At 56.4% G+C, this 15035-nt stretch overlaps 3 protein-coding genes across 5 annotated transcripts; 2 read left to right on the forward strand and 1 right to left on the reverse strand.

Annotated features, from left to right (window-relative positions):
• Nucleotides 1–376: 376 nt before the first annotated feature.
• Nucleotides 377–5542, forward strand: LOC146420593 (LETM1 domain-containing protein 1-like). Its single transcript, XM_085048117.1, has 9 exons — nucleotides 377–606; nucleotides 1148–1326; nucleotides 1640–1755; nucleotides 1912–1994; nucleotides 3030–3216; nucleotides 3303–3404; nucleotides 3792–3944; nucleotides 4084–4180; nucleotides 4708–5542. The coding sequence occupies exons 1-9, from the start codon at nucleotides 497–499 to the stop codon at nucleotides 4776–4778; spliced, it is 1098 nt and encodes a 365-aa protein (XP_084904243.1). The 5' UTR covers nucleotides 377–496; the 3' UTR covers nucleotides 4779–5542.
• Nucleotides 5543–7029: 1487 nt separating this feature from the next.
• Nucleotides 7030–9111, forward strand: LOC146420594 (rho GTPase-activating protein 9-like). Of its 3 annotated transcripts, none has more exons than XM_085048112.1 (4): nucleotides 7030–7368; nucleotides 7756–7826; nucleotides 8474–8705; nucleotides 9016–9111. In XM_085048112.1, exons 1-4 carry the CDS (start codon nucleotides 7041–7043, stop codon nucleotides 9054–9056), a joined length of 672 nt encoding a protein of 223 aa, XP_084904238.1. In that variant the 5' UTR covers nucleotides 7030–7040; the 3' UTR covers nucleotides 9057–9111. The 3 variants fall into 3 exon arrangements, with proteins under 3 accessions (XP_084904238.1, XP_084904240.1, XP_084904237.1); XM_085048114.1 differs by having other exon boundaries at nucleotides 9019–9108; XM_085048111.1 differs by having other exon boundaries at nucleotides 8474–9093.
• A 2037-nt stretch (nucleotides 9112–11148) lies between these two features.
• On the reverse strand, nucleotides 11149–14000 carry LOC146420595 (forkhead box protein J1-like). The gene is made up of 3 exons (XM_085048108.1): nucleotides 13810–14000; nucleotides 12680–13210; nucleotides 11149–11809 (listed from the first exon to the last, which is right to left on the reverse strand). Exons 2-3 carry the CDS (start codon nucleotides 13157–13159, stop codon nucleotides 11192–11194), a joined length of 1098 nt encoding a protein of 365 aa, XP_084904234.1. The 5' UTR covers nucleotides 13160–13210; nucleotides 13810–14000; the 3' UTR covers nucleotides 11149–11191.
• Nucleotides 14001–15035: the final 1035 nt, after the last annotated feature.

Consider the following 15035-nt stretch of genomic DNA (forward strand, 5'->3'; position numbering starts at 1 on the left):
CGGGGAGCAGCTCCTCCACGAGCCCCCCCAAGGGGAAGACAGGGTTTAAACCCCGGTGAAGCGGCGGGACGGTCCCGGTTCAGCCGGCCGCGGTCACCGACTGGCCCAGCGCGGAACCACCGGGACGGGCAGCCCGGGACAGAGCCGCGACCCCCGGGCCGACCGCGGAGCTGGGGATGTCCCGCTGGGGATGTCCCGGTGCGGATCCCCGGGGTTAACGGAGAGCTGGGGATGTCCCGGTGCGGATCCCGGGATTAACGGAGAGCTGGGGATGTCCCGGAGCGGATCCCCGGGATTAACGGAGAGCTGGGGATGTCCCGGTGCGGATCCCCGGGGTTAACGGAGAGCTAGGGATATCCAGGGCAGAACGCTCCGCTCGCTCCACCCGGGGGTCTCGGGGCAATGGGGGGGCTCAGCCCCGGGCAGGGGCACTTCCGGCGCGGCAGCCAATCAGCGCTCAGAGCCCCACGTGACCGCCGCCCCGTGACCCGCCAAGATGGCGCTGTCCAGGGCCGCCGCCCGCGGGGGGATCTGGCGCCTCGGCCCCGCCGCCCTGAGCCCCCCTCGGGGGCGGATGGAGCCGCAGATCGCGCTGGGGCTGTGCAGGTGAGCGGGGAGCCCCGCGGGGTAGCCACGCCCCGTGGTACCGGCCGGGACACACCCCGTCAGGGTGAGCCGCTCCCGCCGCTGCCCTGACGCTCCCCAAAACACCGACCGTAGTCCAGACCCTTCCAATACTGACCGCAGCCTCCCCGAAATACCGATCACACCGCCCTAACACCGATAGTAGCCGTCACCCTTCTCCAAAACACCCCGCCAGTTTACCCTCCTCGCCCTCTCCCGTTATCCCCGGTTCTGGCCATGTCCCCCCCACCCTGTTCCCCACCCCTCGGTGTCCCCCGTTACCGCACAACCTTTCCGTTACCGTGCTGCTCTTCCCTGCCCCGTTGCCACCCGTTTCTCTCCTCCCCGATCCCCTCTCCTGCCCGCCACGGCAATTCTGGAATCAACCAGAGCCCCTCAATCCCCCTGGACCCTGATTGATTCCCACCCCACCGGCCCGGGGGGATCCCAGCTCCCCTCCATCTCCCCAGAGGCGTTGGGAGCCCCAGACCCGGCCAGAGCTGACCCGGGGGGTGGGGCACAGGTCCCAGGTGTGTTTCCAGGTGCGCAGGTCCCAGGTGCGTTCTCTCTCCACCCGCGCTGCCTCCCGTGCCCTCGTGGCCGCCGTGGTCGCTGCAGCCCAGCGGGTCAACGCCAGGTTCGAGAGGTACCTGGAGAGGAGCTTCCCCAAGTTCTACGTCCTGCACAGCACCTTCAAAACAGGTGAGTCCCAAGGGAAACACTGAATGGAGGTCCTAGAAAGTTGGGTTCCAACCGGTGGGTCCAAAAAAGTGGGTCTCAAAGAGGGCAGGGGTTCCAAAAAAGGGTATCCCAAAAAGTGGATCCTGCATGAGGGGTGCTAATGGGGGAGTTCAAACATCTGGGTCTCAACAAAGTAAGTCCCAAATGGGGAATCTTGGAAGGTGGCTCCTGGGAGGAGGATGCATTTAGCTTCTCCAGGTAGAATGGGGACTGTGGCTGCACTGCCTGGGGGGTTTCCTGGGAATCAGTGCCTGAGGGAGTTCTGTCCCTGCAGGAGTCCAGGCGCTCTTCCTGGAAGTGAAGGAGGTCAGCAGGATCAGATCCAAGATGTCTCGGCAGCGGCTGAGCACTCAGCAACTCCCGTACCGGGAGATGGAGCGGCTGCGCCAGGTGAGCCAGCTGCTCCTGCTCTGCCTCCCCGTGAGAGGGGCTGGGATTCCTCTGGCACACATTCCCTGCCTAAAATCAGGGGTTGGGAGCGCCAGGGTGGGGAATTTTGGGAGTTTGGTGTGGGATGCTGACTCTCTTCCCTCCTTCTGGAGGCAGTTCCGCAGGGATCTGCTCAAGGCCATTCCCATCGGGATCATCGCCATCCCACCCTTTGCCAACTTCCTGGTCATTGTGCTGATGTGAGTACTGGGGTTCCCCCATCCTTGGGGTCCCTGATGCCTAAATTCTGTGGGGTTGGGATTTTTAGAGCCAGGAATCTGGCTGGGCTCTCCCTAAGGACAAACACCTGAATCCTGAGGAGGTGAGTGTTGGATTTGCAATCCGAGCTCCTGGGGCTGGCATTCCACCCGGAGGAATCGTGGGATCAATTAAAATAATTTAATAAAATAAATAATAATCAGAGAGACCCTCCCTGGGATTTTGCAGTTCTGCTGCCCATCCTGCCCTCCTCCCATGCCCCCAGTGCTCCAAGTCCTGCTTATTGTCCTTACCTGTGACCTCAGCTCAGAGGGGACATGGGGAATGTGGATCTGCTGGAGGACAGGAAGGCTCCACAGAGGGATTGGGCCAGGCTGGATCTGTGGGATGGAGGAGATGAGGCTGATGGGGTGAGGATTGACCAGCCTGGATCCTGCCTTTGGCTCACCATGGAGCGTGGAATGTTCTAGGCCAGGACAGGAGCAGCTAAGGGCACCCATCCTGGAGGAAAGGAGGCTCAGGGGACCTTCTGGCTCTCCACAACTCCCTGACAGGAGGGTGCAGCCAGGTGAGGGTCAGGCTCTGCTCCCAGGTGACAGGACCAGAAGAAACAGTCTCAAGGGGAGGTTGAGGTGGGATTTTAGGGAAAATTCCTCCTGGAAAAGGCATTCCCATCTTGGCACAGGCTGCCCAGGCCAGGGGGGAATCCCCATGTCTGGAGGGATTTAATGGCTGTGTAGATGTGGCACTTGGGGACATGGTCAGTGGTGGCCTTGCCAGTGCTGGACCTGACAACCTCAGGCTTGTCCATCCTTAACCTCAGGATTTTCCAGGAAGCAGGATTCCCTGATTGAATGGGAACTAACCTTTGGGAATGAACACCCACAGCTCCTGGTCATACTGTGCTGCCCCAGCCCAGGACTTCCCTTGTCCTCTTTCCTCAGCCTGGACTCCACCTGCTCTGTCCTCACCTATGTGCCATTCCCTCCCTGAATCCTTCTCCTCTCCTCTGCCAGGTATTTCTTCCCCCGGCAGCTCCTGATCCGCTACTTCTGGACGCCCAAGCAGCAGGTGGAGTTCCTGGACGCCTATGACTCCATCCGGAGGGATTCTTACCCCGACGTGGTGCGCAGCTTGGCGCTGGCAGCGAGTTCCCTGCCCCAGCCTGAGCCCCGGCAGCTCCTGCAGCAGCTCTGTGCCCAGGTGTGTCCCCTGCGGTGCCACCACCTCCCCTCGGGCCTGTGGGGATTGTTGTCACCTGTCAGAGGTGTCACCTGCACTCCTTTCAGGTGCAGGGAGGAGCTCAGCCCCACCTGGCACAGCTCCTGGCCGTGAGGAGTTTGTTCTCTGGGTCTCTGCTGGCACTGAACAGTCTCCAGGTGGATCATGTGGTGAGTTCAGCTCAGTCCAGATGCTGACCCATTCAGGTGTGCCCCAAAACCGGTCCAGATGTGCATGAAAAGCTGCACAGGTGCCTTCAGCTCCTGGGTTCATCCCCACACTGTGAGGGGGGCTCAGGTGAGACCTCACCTGCAGTGCTGCCACCAACATTAGAAGGATGTGGAGCTGCTGGGAATGAATCCAGAGGAGGATCTGGGGAATTAATTCCTCCCTGTGAAGGTGGGAAGGCACTGGGAGGGATTTCCCCATCCCTGGAAGTGTTCAGTGTCATGCTGGACAGGGCTTGGAGCCACCTGGGCAGGTGGAAGTGCCTGAATGGGTCCCACCCCTGTTTTAGGAGGGGTTGGACGTGTCACAGGTGACCTTTTCCTCCCCAGAGAGCCCTGAGCCAGGTGCTGTTCCTGACCCCACACCTACCAGCCTTTTTCCTGCGCCATCGCCTGCGCAGCCACGTCCTGGAGATCCAACACCTGGACCACGCCCTGCTGCACCTGGGCCCGGGGCAGCTCTCTGAGGAGGAGCTCCGAGCGGTGAGAGCACCTCAGCACACCTGCCATTGGGCTTGTGTCACCCCAGGTGTCACCAGCATGGCCTTGGGGGTCCCCCAGACCCACGGTGGGCAGGTGGTGTGATGCTGATGTCCATCCTGACTGTGGCCGTGTTTCCCAGGCCTGTTACCTGCGTGGGCTGAACTCCACTCACCTGGGCCAGGCCGAGTGCCGAGCGTGGCTGGAGCAGTGGCTCAGGCTGTCCTGTCAGCTCCAAGGTACCTGCTGGGGTGGGGATGGCGCTCAGAACCCTCCTGAGCATCTCTGGGCACAGGGAGTGTCACTCCTGGGGAATTCTGGGGGGATGGGGGGACTTTGTCCCCATCTAGGCTGCCCCCCACACCTGTGCCCAGGTGTCCCTGTCCCACAGGCAGATTTCAGCCCTGAGGAAAGGAAAACAGGAGTGGGGAGGGAAATGTATGACGAGGAGCTCAGTGTTCCCCCCATGCCTATCCCAGTGCTCCCAATCTGCCAAGTTCCCATCTCAGCTCTCGCAGTCTGCCCAGTGTCCCCAAAACCCACCCTGTGCCCATCCCAGTGCCCTTCCCATTCCAGTCTGCCCAGTGTCCCCAAAGCCCACCCAGGGCCCATCCTGTGCCCATCCCAGTGCCCTTCCCATTCCAGTCTGCCCAGTGTCCCCAAAACCCACCCAGGGCCCACCCTGTGCCCATCCCAGTGCCCTGCCTAGCTCTCCCAGTCTGCCCAGTGCCCCCCAGTCTCTTACCCTCCTCCTGTGCTCTTCCAGCTTCCGAAGCTTCACTCCTGGCCCACAGCATGGTCCTGCTGTCCCTCAACTACAGCCAGGCCCCAAAGTGACAGCCACGTGCCACTCAGCCCGGCCTGGTGCCCTGACAGATCGTGGAGTGACAGCTGCTTGTCCCTCACCTCAGCCTTGTGCCCCAACCCGGTGATTCCCAGCCTGGTGCTGCCAAAATCCCAGTGTTTCACTGGGTTTTCCCTTCCTTTGGAGCTGTCAGAGGCCAAGCACAGCCAGGAGAGGTGGCTTCGTTATCCCAGTAATTAACTGCATCCCGTTAATTATGGGAGGGAGCGAGTGGCTCCCTGACCTGGGGATGCTTCCTGTGGGATCTGGTGGATGCTTCCCGTGGGATTTGGTGGCCGTGACTCCGTGCTGGAGAGTTTTCCTGTCTTTCTTTTCTCTACTGAGCAGTCTTAACTTGAACACTCCACCTTCAGAGGTTCAGAAACACCCTCGAGCTCCCCTCAGAGCCTCCCAAATCCTTTTGGGACCTTCCTGAGAGCCTTGTGGGGGTTTTGGGGCTTGGCTGGAGCAGAGGGATGGATGGATGGATATGGGATGGATATGGAATGGATGCAGGATGGATGATGGATGGGGCTGGGAATGCCACTGCTGACTCCAGGGGTGGGAAGGCTCCCCGCTGTGGCTCCCAAATTCAGCCTCCTTGAAGCTTTTTTAGGCTTTTTCCCCTGCGTTTCCCACTCAGCAGTGGTGGCTCCAGGGACTTCTGGGGTTTAAATCCCACCCTGCATGAGGAATTCCTGCTGGCAAGTGGATTTACCCCAAACTTTGGTGGTTTATTAAAGCCCAAAGGAATTGGTGGCTCTGGTGTCTTTGGGGGCCCTTGCTGGCTCTGTGTACTCCTGTGAGGGGACAGGAGGTATGGGGACACCTGGAAAGTGTCCTTTTTGAAGCATATTTGGGGTAAAAAGTGGTAGAACTCGTTCTCCTTCCGCACTTCTTCCTGCTGTTTTTTGTGAATTGTAGATTCCCTCATGAGGAATTCACTGGGGGTGGAGGTTTGACTCGTTTTCAGCCACATCCCATCTAATTTAACCATTTATTTTCTTTTTCCATTTATGTGTTCCCCTTAAATACAGCATTATTCAGGAAAAAGAGCAGGCAAGGCCCGAAAAAAAATTAAAATATTGAGGAGAAGCTTTGGATTCACAAAATTTGGGAAAATAAAAATGAAAAATCCAGTGGGAGCTGGGAGGAATTTGGGGGGACACCCGGATTTTGGGGAGCATGGGGGCTCAGAAGCACCAGGATCAAACAGGACCTGGTAGTGTGGATTAAATAAAATAAAGATTATATTAAAGGGCAAAAATACCCTTGGGTTGCCCCAGTAACATTGAAATATGGCTAAAAGTAGGATAAATTCTGGTAGTTCTTGTGTTTTGGGGAAGCACCATCCACCCCACGGCAGGGGATCCGTGGGGATGAAAAATACGGGAAAATAAGGATTTTGACCCTCAGCCTATGTCACCTCTCAGCCCTGTCACCTCTCAACCCTGTCACCTCTCAGCCCTGTCACCTCTCATTGGGAAAATCAGTGCTGTGATCTTCACAAATGACTTGACAGGTGGGAATCTTCACTAATGTCGCAGAAATGGGTGTTAATGTCACAGAAATGGGTGTTAATGTCGCAAAAATGGGTATTAATGTCATAGAAATGGGTGATAATGTCGCAGAAATTTGTGTTAATGTCACAAAAATGGGTGTTAATGACTTCACCACCGACTGGGTCTGAAAGAACCTGTCACGATCTTCAAACCAGACAGGTTTGTTACAGAACCCAGGCGGTTTGACTGGACAGTTTGAAATCCCGAATTTTAGGATAGGAGGACAAATGGGTCTGCGCAGTCCATTGCAGAGCCCAGGTGGTCAGAATTTCTGAACTTTGGGAGAAAATGTCGATCAAATGTTCCCCTCCGTGTTCAAGGAGGGAAATACGAGGTAGGCAGTTCGGGAATGCTGTTATCCTGGTACCTCAGCGATTGGGAAAGGAATTTAGGATAAAAGGAAGCTGAATCCTCCAAAACCTCGAGAGACAAAACCCCGCGGCTGTATGGCTTTGTGGATTCTCACTTTATCCGAATAAAGTTGCAGGACTCCTCTGTCTCCTTTGTGGACAGTGGCTTTTTGAAGCGTGGCTTTTTCACTCTGTCCCCTGTCACCTCTCAGCCCTGTGTCACTCCTCAGCCCCGTGTCACCTCTCAGCCCCTGTCACCTCCCAGCCCTGTGTCACTCAGCCCCGTGTCACCTCTCAGGCCCTGTCACCACATCCTGGCGCCAGCGGTGGGGGCGGGGGTGACATGCCACCCCGATCCCTTGTGCCTGCCGGTGACAAGAGCGGGGTCGCGCTGTCCCCAGGCTCGGTGACAATGCTGCCGGGGTGGCGGTGGCGCCGGGCCAGCCCGGCCGTGTCCCTCCGTGCCCTGTACAGTTACCGGTACCGGGCGGACGACGGGCGACAAGTGGCCATGGCCGAGGGGGAGAGGCTGCTGCTGCTCCGCAGGGCCACCCCGGACTGGTGGCAGGTGAGGCGACCTGGGGACCCTCCCTGGGCGCGGCCCTTCTTCGTCCCCGCCGCTTACGTGGCTGAGGAAGACTCCGGTAATAGCGAAACCCAGAGACCCACTGGTGAGCGGGGCGGGGGGCTGGGGGGGTCTGGGGTGGCAGGGGAATGGGGCTGGGGGACACTGGGGGTCAGGGTGGGGGACACAGCGCTGAGGGTGCTGGGCTGGGGGTACATTGGGTCTGGGGGTCTCTTTGGGGGCACAGAGATCGGAGATGCCCGTGAGGGACGCAAAGGGCTGGAGTGTCACAGGCTGGCTGGCACGGGGAGCAATGGGGACACACTGGGGACACACTGGGGACACCGGAGCTGGCACCGAGGAGAGTGGGGACTCTGTGCGCCCAACCTGCTGCACGGAGGATTATTTTGGGTGGGTGGGTGCACTTCTCTTTGCCCCCAGGCCTGCGGAGCCCTAGCGCTGCTCACGGGAGGAGCTCTGTGTGTCCCCGCAGGTCCCCCCCGTGCCGTGACAAATGGGGACACCACTTCCCCCCCTCGGTGCCAACCCCAGCAGGACACCGGGGTGAGTGGGTGACACCCAGGACACCCTGTGCCCCCTCCTTGGCACCCTCCTTCCCCCAGCCCTGCACCCCATGTCCCTCCTGCACCCCAATCGCCCCAAAACCTGAATTTCACCCCCCGCCGCCGTTTTCCGCTCTCCGGGGCAGCGGAGGAAGTCGGGGGCGGGGAGGGAAATGGGGAGGGGGAGATGGGCGGCAGCGGGCGGGGGGGCAGGGCGGGGGGGCATTGGGGGATATGGGGTGGGGGGCAGGACAAGGGGGGCACAGTGGGCTGGGGGTCATCCTGCCCTGCCCAGGTGTGATTCACCCAAGGGAGCCCAGAGACACTTCAGAGACAGTCAGAGAAGTGGTTATTTGCTTTTATTCGGTGCACCGGCTGTGGGGGATTCACTCCTCCAAACACACACACCGGGCACTTCCAACAACCCAATATTATAGGTAAAATTCATAAATATTCATCACATTTCCCGGGATAGGAGTGGTTATGCAAATCATTTCTCAGCAGCGGTTTCTGTGCTGGTTTCAAACCGATTCTTGTCCCTTTTATCTGGATAAGATCAAGGGAATCCCGTTTTTCTAGGTTTTATAATTCCCATATTCTGTCTCTCAATAGTCAACCTGAGTTACCTGCTGATTGCCCCTTTCTCAGGTGTTCCCCCCGCGGTCCGCAGGGATCTCCCCCAGGGCGGAGGGGAGGCAGCGAGCATCCCCCCCCGTGCCGGCAGGGCCCCCCCTGCAGGTTTTGGGGTCCTGGGAGCGACACCGCGACCCCGAGAGCGGCCGCTGCTTCTTCTACAGCCCCGAGAGCGGCAGGAGCTCCTGGAAACCCCCGCGGCGGCCCCGGGAGCGGCTGGGCAGCGGGGTGGGGGCGACAGAGCCGGGTGGGTACCGGGGGCAGGGGGAACTCTGCCAGGCTCCCCCCAGGGAGGTCTGCACCCCCAGCCCACCCGTGTCTGCCCCCCCAGCCCACCCATGGCCCCACCAGACCCCCCCTCGTGTTTCCCTTGCCCCACATTGTGCCCCAAAGTCCCCCTTTTGCCCTCCACTCCTCGATTCTCCCAAATTCCCCCCAATATCTCCTTTCCCCATCCTGCCTGGAGACTGAGCTGGAGAATGCGGTGGAAATGGCACGGGTGGGTCATGGGGAGCCCTGGGGAGGGTTGGGGGGTTTCCACACTGTCCTCCCCCCAGCAGGTGACCCCTGGCTGGACCCTCGGCCACTACAGCCCTGAGGAGCGAGGAGCTGCAGCCCCAGCCGTGAGTGGAGATGCTGAGACACTCGGGGTGTGCTGGGGACAGGGGGTGACATGGCAGGGAGCAGCAGGAGGGCTGTGAGGGAATTTGGGGTGCTGTGGACGGTCTGGGGGAACTGTGAGGGAGTGTTGGAAATTGTATCTTGCCTAATGATTTTTTTTTAATTCATGATTTTAATTAACTTTTCTAATTAATTGCTTTAATTATACATAAGCAGTGGGTTAGTCTTAAGCACTGTAATTTCTGCTTTAGCCAGCAATTAACCACCTGGTAACTGTCAGATAATAGTTCTCAATCAAATTTCTTTAAGATATTTTGCTTAAAGAAATGTCCAGCAGGATTATAACCACATCGTTCACCAGCTGAAACCAGGGATGAAATAATAACCCTTTTTTTTCTAGCACAGGTAGTGAAAATGAAAAATTCAGTAATAGACACACTGGTGATGAACTTGAGGGGAGAATACATCATACACTTGATGGCAAATCCCTCGTGGATCCTGCAGGTTTTAGGCAGGAAATGGGAAATAATTACATCTGTTATTTTCCAGTTCTTTAGACACCCACACTGCCTCCTTAGGTTATGAACTGAAATAATTTGCTGTTGTCCTGGTTTCTGCCAGGACAGATTACTTTTTTTAAAGTAGCTGGGAGGGACTGAGGCCTGAATGTTTTTGGATATCATCTAACCCACCACAGCCTTAGTTGGAGCCCAAAATAGGACAACTTTCTGCACTATTTCTCCTGTTCACATGCATTATCTGAAGATTCCCTGCAGTATAAAAAACCTGGTGGTTCTTTATTTAACAAAATCTTTATTACTGCTCTAAATCTTGTTAGTGTGACAGCAGAAAGCCCCTGGCTGACAAGAAAAAAAAAAAAAGAGATATTTGTATTGATGTTTTGCTAAAAGAGGCAATCCACCTGCTCCACCATGTATCTCTTTTTTTATCCTTTTAGCACAGATTCCACCACCTCAGACACCAAGAAGTTCTCTTCAAATGTTTCCCACATCCTTCTTTATCCTCTTGCATAGTTTGTGGAGCATGGACTGTACAAGAGGTTTATTTACATCAGGATAAATATTGACTTTCTTTCCATGGCTCAGTTCCAGCGCCCAGCTGGGGACACCTGGTTGGGTGAGATGTTCCTGGGCAGGAGTTCTCCTGGAATCCTTCCAACAGTACAAAGCTCCACCTGTGCCTCACGTGGTGGTGAATTTCAGGGATCTGGACTGCTGGAAAAAACTTGTTCACTGGTTAAAAAGCACTCAGGAAGCAGTTCTTCTCTACTTTATTTTTTATTATTTCTCTTAAAAATCGTTAATAAAATGGAAGAAGTTACAATGGTTAAGTATCTCTGCAGTTCTTCAATATAATTTCCCAAGCAAAAAAGAGAACAGAAAGCAGCAAAAAGAAACTTTGTCTATAAAACCATCTAAATCCACCCCCAAAGCCCCTCCTAAATCCATTTTATCTAATCTAAATTAATTTAATCTAATCTCATTTGTCATCTATAATCTATGATTTAACATCTAGCATCTCTAACAGAGTCATTGTCCGAGAGCCACAAGGTCTCTGAAGCCACTTGGGCTTCTCAGAGCATGTCCAGAGCTGGGTAGGGACATGGCACAGGGACAGGGACAGTCCCCTGGCATTCGGACCTTGTCACCCCCAGCAAGTCCCTGCAGGGCCAAGGAAGGTTCTTTCCAAGGCTCTTCTCTACTTGGTTTTCTCTATTGTATCACTTAAAAATCTTACTAAAATTAAACAAGTGGCAAAGTATCTGTGCAGTTCTCCAACATCATTGCCCAAGGAAAATACAGGACAGAACGAAGTAAAAAGAAACCTCATAGCTTAAACCATCTACAATGACTCCCAAAGCCCCTCCTAAATCCACCTCGTATAATATAATATAATATAATATAATATAATATAATATAATATAAATTATATATAATATAATATAATATAATATAATATAATATAATATAATATAATAATATATAATATATAATATATAATATATAATATATAATATATAATATATAATATAGAATGTAATATCATCTATCTATCATCTACCATCTACCATCTATGCTCCCTAACAGATTCTTAACTGAAATGGGTCAGAAAGTCCCAGTCCATGCCATCCCCCTCCGGAAAAGCAGCCTGGATGTTTTCAGCCCCCTGCTCCGGGGGGATGCAGCCGCAGAGGTTCTCTCTCATCTCCTCACTCCAGCCCTGCTCCAGGAAAGCTGTGGCCATGAGGGTTTCATCGGCGTGGCTGTTGAGCAGAGCTTCCCAGTCAGTGTCACCCTTCAGCTCGGTCAGCTCGCTCTGCTCCTCCTGGCTGCCCGAGGCGAAGCTGCAAAGCCAAGACGCCTCATCCACTGCCGCGGGCTTGGGCTGCTGGCCTCCTTCGCTCCCCACGGCGTTCCAGTCGTGGCTCTTTCCGAACTCCTCAAACTCCTGCAGCAGCTGCTGCAGCTCCGTGCTCAGCTCCAGGTTGTGCAGGGAGCCGAGGCTGCTCTGAGCTTCTCGCTGGGGTGTTTTGGTGGAGGCTGGCCGGACGTGCTGGGCGAGTGTCCTGCGCTCTCGGCAGGCGTTGTTCTTGAGCCGCTCGGCATAGCGAGGGTGAAGCTTCCAAAAGGCGCCTCTGCCCGGCTCGCCCTTCTGCCGCGGCACCTTGATGAAGCGCTTGTTGATGCACAGGTTGTGCCGGATGGAGCTCTAGGTGCAAAAGAGAACAAAGCCCGGGGATGAATGTTTGTCTGCTGGTGCGGGAGGGATTGAAATGTGGGGGGAGTCTGGTGCAAAAAGCACATTTTTCAGGGAGTCGCTTTGGGAAATGAAAGCAGAAAGGCAAGGTCAAGACATCTCAGGCTGCTGCAGAAAATGCTCTGAATCCCTGAGTGTTCCTGGAGTGTGGTGAATAACCCGAGAGAAAGGAAAGTAATCTGTTGGGGAAATAGCCCAGAGCTGGGGGGCTCCCAGAATGAAAGCCAGAGCAGCCAACTCCTCCTTCTGAAGCTCTCCCATAGCTGCCAGAGCCCAGGGGAGGCTGGGGGAGCCAGGTGGCCCTGAGAGGGAGCAGCAGGTCCAGAGGCAGGAGCCAAGCGCTCTGCCCTGCTGGGAAAGCAGCAGCAGCAGCAGCACTAGTGCTCAGCACCTGCCCAGCCAGGGACTTGTCCAGCAAGCAGCATCTCCATCCCTCCTGTCCTGGGCTGGGAGCTCAGCACGCAGGGATACTCGACCTGGTGACCTCTGAATGTCTGCTCAGCCCTGACCGAGGGACTTGGGAGCTCACAGGAGCTCCAGAAATGTAGGGAACGAGAGGCCAAGAGGACCTCAGGGGCTGGGAACCCAACAGGCACCTCCTAAATCCCAAACTGACCCCAGGCTCTCTCCCAGAAGGGCTCTTCCCCTCCTCCAGGTTGTCTGTGCTCAGCCATGCTCTTTGGTGGTGCAGCCCTTCCCCAGCAGCTGCCGGTGCTGCTCTGCTGCCAGTGGCACCCAGCACGGCCAGGGGAGGCTGCCTGGCAGGGTGGAGGCTGTGGAAAGTCCTGGGCACCCCAAAGAGGGCTCCAAATATCCTCCTACCTGCCAGGCGGGATCAGCAGGGCGGAAGTAGGCGAAGTTGTCACTGATCCACTTGCAGATGGCCGCCAGGGTGATTTTGGGCTTCTTGCTGGCTTCCATGGCCATGCAGATGAGGGTGGCGTAGGAGTAGGGCGGCTTGAGGTCCGGGTTGGTCTTGTAGTCGATGTCCCCCGCGGGCTGCTGAGCCCCAGCATGGTGCAAACTCATGGTTGTGCTGGTGGAGGCTGTGCGGGGAATGTCGATGTAGTGGCAGAGCTCCTGGGCGGTCAGGGGAAAGCCTGGGCACTGGAAGTCCACCAGGCTGACCAGGTTCTCCCAGATGCTGCAGCGATCCTCGGGGTCGTGGCACAGCGGGGGCAAGCCGATGTGGGCGCCTGTGAGCTCAGCCAGCCACAGCAGGTCTGGTTTGTCCCCATGCTGCTCTTCCTCGCTGCTGCTCGGCTGTCCCTGAGCTCTGAGCACGGCGCTGGAGCACACCATGCCTCGGTGTCTGGTGTTCACGTGAAGGGGAGGAAATGGATGGGACAGAGGCTGCGAGGAGAAGATCAGGGTTGAGGTTCTGCTGCAGCTGGGCAGGGCTGGGCATGGGTGATGCCAGTGCTGCTGGCTGAGCCTCATCCCTGGGCAGTGCTGGGCACGGGAGCAGCAACAATGCCTTCCCTGAGGGTTTTTAGCAGCCCCGAGCCTCGGGGAAATTCCCTCTGTGCCCTCACTGCCCAGCAAGCTTTGGGCCACAGAAAGAATGAAAGAAACACCATCCCATTCTGGCCTTTAAACAACCCAAATCCTGTCCTGCCATCCCACCAAGCAAGGCTGTTTCTCCCATCTGCCACGAGCAGCAGGACAAGCTCTCTGTGTCCAACACCTCGACCCAAAAGACCTGAAAGTCGTTCTCTACCCTGTTCCATCCCCATCCCCATCCCTATCCCCATGCCATGCCATCCCATCCCATGCCATCCCATCCCATCCCATCCCATCCCATCCCATCCCATCCCATCCCATCCCATCCCATCCCATCCTGCCCTATCCCGGCCACCAACTTCCCTGGGTTTGATGTTATTTGTTTGCTGTTTCTCCCTTGCCCTGGTCCCCAAAACGAGCCCGCAGCAGTAATGGTCACAGGGACTCACCCCAAACGCAGCGTCCCTCTGAACAAGCCGGCAGCCTCAGGCTTTGGCGAGTGCCGGGCAGGGGATGCAGCGCTGCCTCCGACGCCAGATAGCAAATGCGGAATTCCGGCGTGGATTTTGGTCCAGCGGACAGAGAGAACAGCGAGATGCAGAGCGCCCGTGGGGTTGCGCGGCCGCTGTGGCTCTGGCGGGGCTCGGGCGGCAGCAGCGCTGCGGAACTCTCGGCTCGAGGGCTGCGCGGCCGTTTGGAGCGGAGAGCTCGCGGTGAGCTCCCGGGAAACAAACGGGCATTTCTTCCAAACAAACGGGCAAACGGGCTGTTTGGCCGCAGCCGAGGCTCGGGGCGGCGGCGGCTGCTCGGGTGCCTGGGGCAGAGGGTCAGCAGCCGTTGCCGGTCAGCTCGCTCTGCGGCCGCAGGGAGGGAGCTGCGGGATCCCCCAAGCGCTCCATCCCTCGTTCCCTCGCTCTCTGCAGCCCTCGGCAGCTTCGCTTCTGGCCATGAGGCGCCCAGAGCCCTGAGGGCAAAGCTGAAGTGGGGCTGGCAGAGCCTCGAATTAAAGGTTGGGCTCTGCCCTTGTTGGATTCACAAGATCACAGCCATTGGTTTGGGAGAGAAATCCCTCACTGAGCCCTGAGCCCCCCTGCCCTCCCCAGGGATCTCCCCGAGCCTGCCGCTTTATTCCTGCCGTTTCAGATGGGCTCATAGCTCCTCTCGTTGGCAAAGAAACCACTTTTGCATCCACACCTTGGGTGGTCATGGTGAATTTAAGGGCTTTTCCTCGTAGACACTTCTATCGGCTGGAGCTCTGGAACTTTTACAGTAGGAATGAAAAGCCAAGCTGTTGAGCTTTTTCTCCTGATACCTTCTGTGTCTGAGCATTCCCTGGGGCCCTTCAGGTTGGATCCTGATTTTGTGAGACTGAAGGTTCATGAGGAGCTGAGAAAGAAAGTGCAAATACCAGGGCTGGTGGTGCAGCTCGATGGGTGCAGCTGACATTGGAGTCAGCAACAACTTTCTCAGCTGGCACTTTTCTGAGCTGTGTTTCTGCCAGATGTTTTCAAGTTTGTAGCTGGACTGAGACAATGAAAATATTTATTAGGAGTTCTTGTGTCCTCTTGAGCATGGTGCAAATAAGATTTTGTAGTTGGAAAGGGAAGGTCAGCGCAATCTTTCTGTCCTGAAAGGCAGAAAACAGTGGATTCGCGAGCAGTGAGGTTTTCAGCTT

This window comes from Lichenostomus cassidix, unplaced genomic scaffold (assembly GCF_008360975.1).
Source record: "Lichenostomus cassidix isolate B80296 unplaced genomic scaffold, HeHo_3.0 HiC_scaffold_749, whole genome shotgun sequence".
Taxonomy (NCBI): domain Eukaryota; kingdom Metazoa; phylum Chordata; class Aves; order Passeriformes; family Meliphagidae; genus Lichenostomus; species Lichenostomus cassidix.

Bases quoted from the DNA above. Each gene is read 5' to 3' on its own strand.
- LOC146420593 (XM_085048117.1), top strand. From the start codon at position 497: ATGGCGCTGTCCAGGGCCGCCGCCCGCGGGGGGATCTGGCGCCTCGGC. The intron at 1,327-1,639 runs GTGAGTCCCAAG...CTGTCCCTGCAG, and splicing joins GCACAGCACCTTCAAAACAG to GAGTCCAGGCGCTCTTCCTG. The intron at 4,181-4,707 runs GTACCTGCTGGG...GTGCTCTTCCAG, and splicing joins GCTGTCCTGTCAGCTCCAAG to CTTCCGAAGCTTCACTCCTG.
- LOC146420594 (XM_085048111.1), top strand. From the start codon at position 7,041: ATGCCACCCCGATCCCTTGTGCCTGCCGGTGACAAGAGCGGGGTCGCG. The intron at 7,369-7,755 runs GTGAGCGGGGCG...GTGTCCCCGCAG, and splicing joins CGAAACCCAGAGACCCACTG to GTCCCCCCCGTGCCGTGACA. The intron at 7,827-8,473 runs GTGAGTGGGTGA...CCCCTTTCTCAG, and splicing joins AACCCCAGCAGGACACCGGG to GTGTTCCCCCCGCGGTCCGC.
- LOC146420595 (XM_085048108.1), bottom strand. From the start codon at position 13,159: ATGGTGTGCTCCAGCGCCGTGCTCAGAGCTCAGGGACAGCCGAGCAGC. The intron at 11,810-12,679 runs GTAGGAGGATAT...TTTTGCACCTAG, and splicing joins CTGCTGATCCCGCCTGGCAG to AGCTCCATCCGGCACAACCT.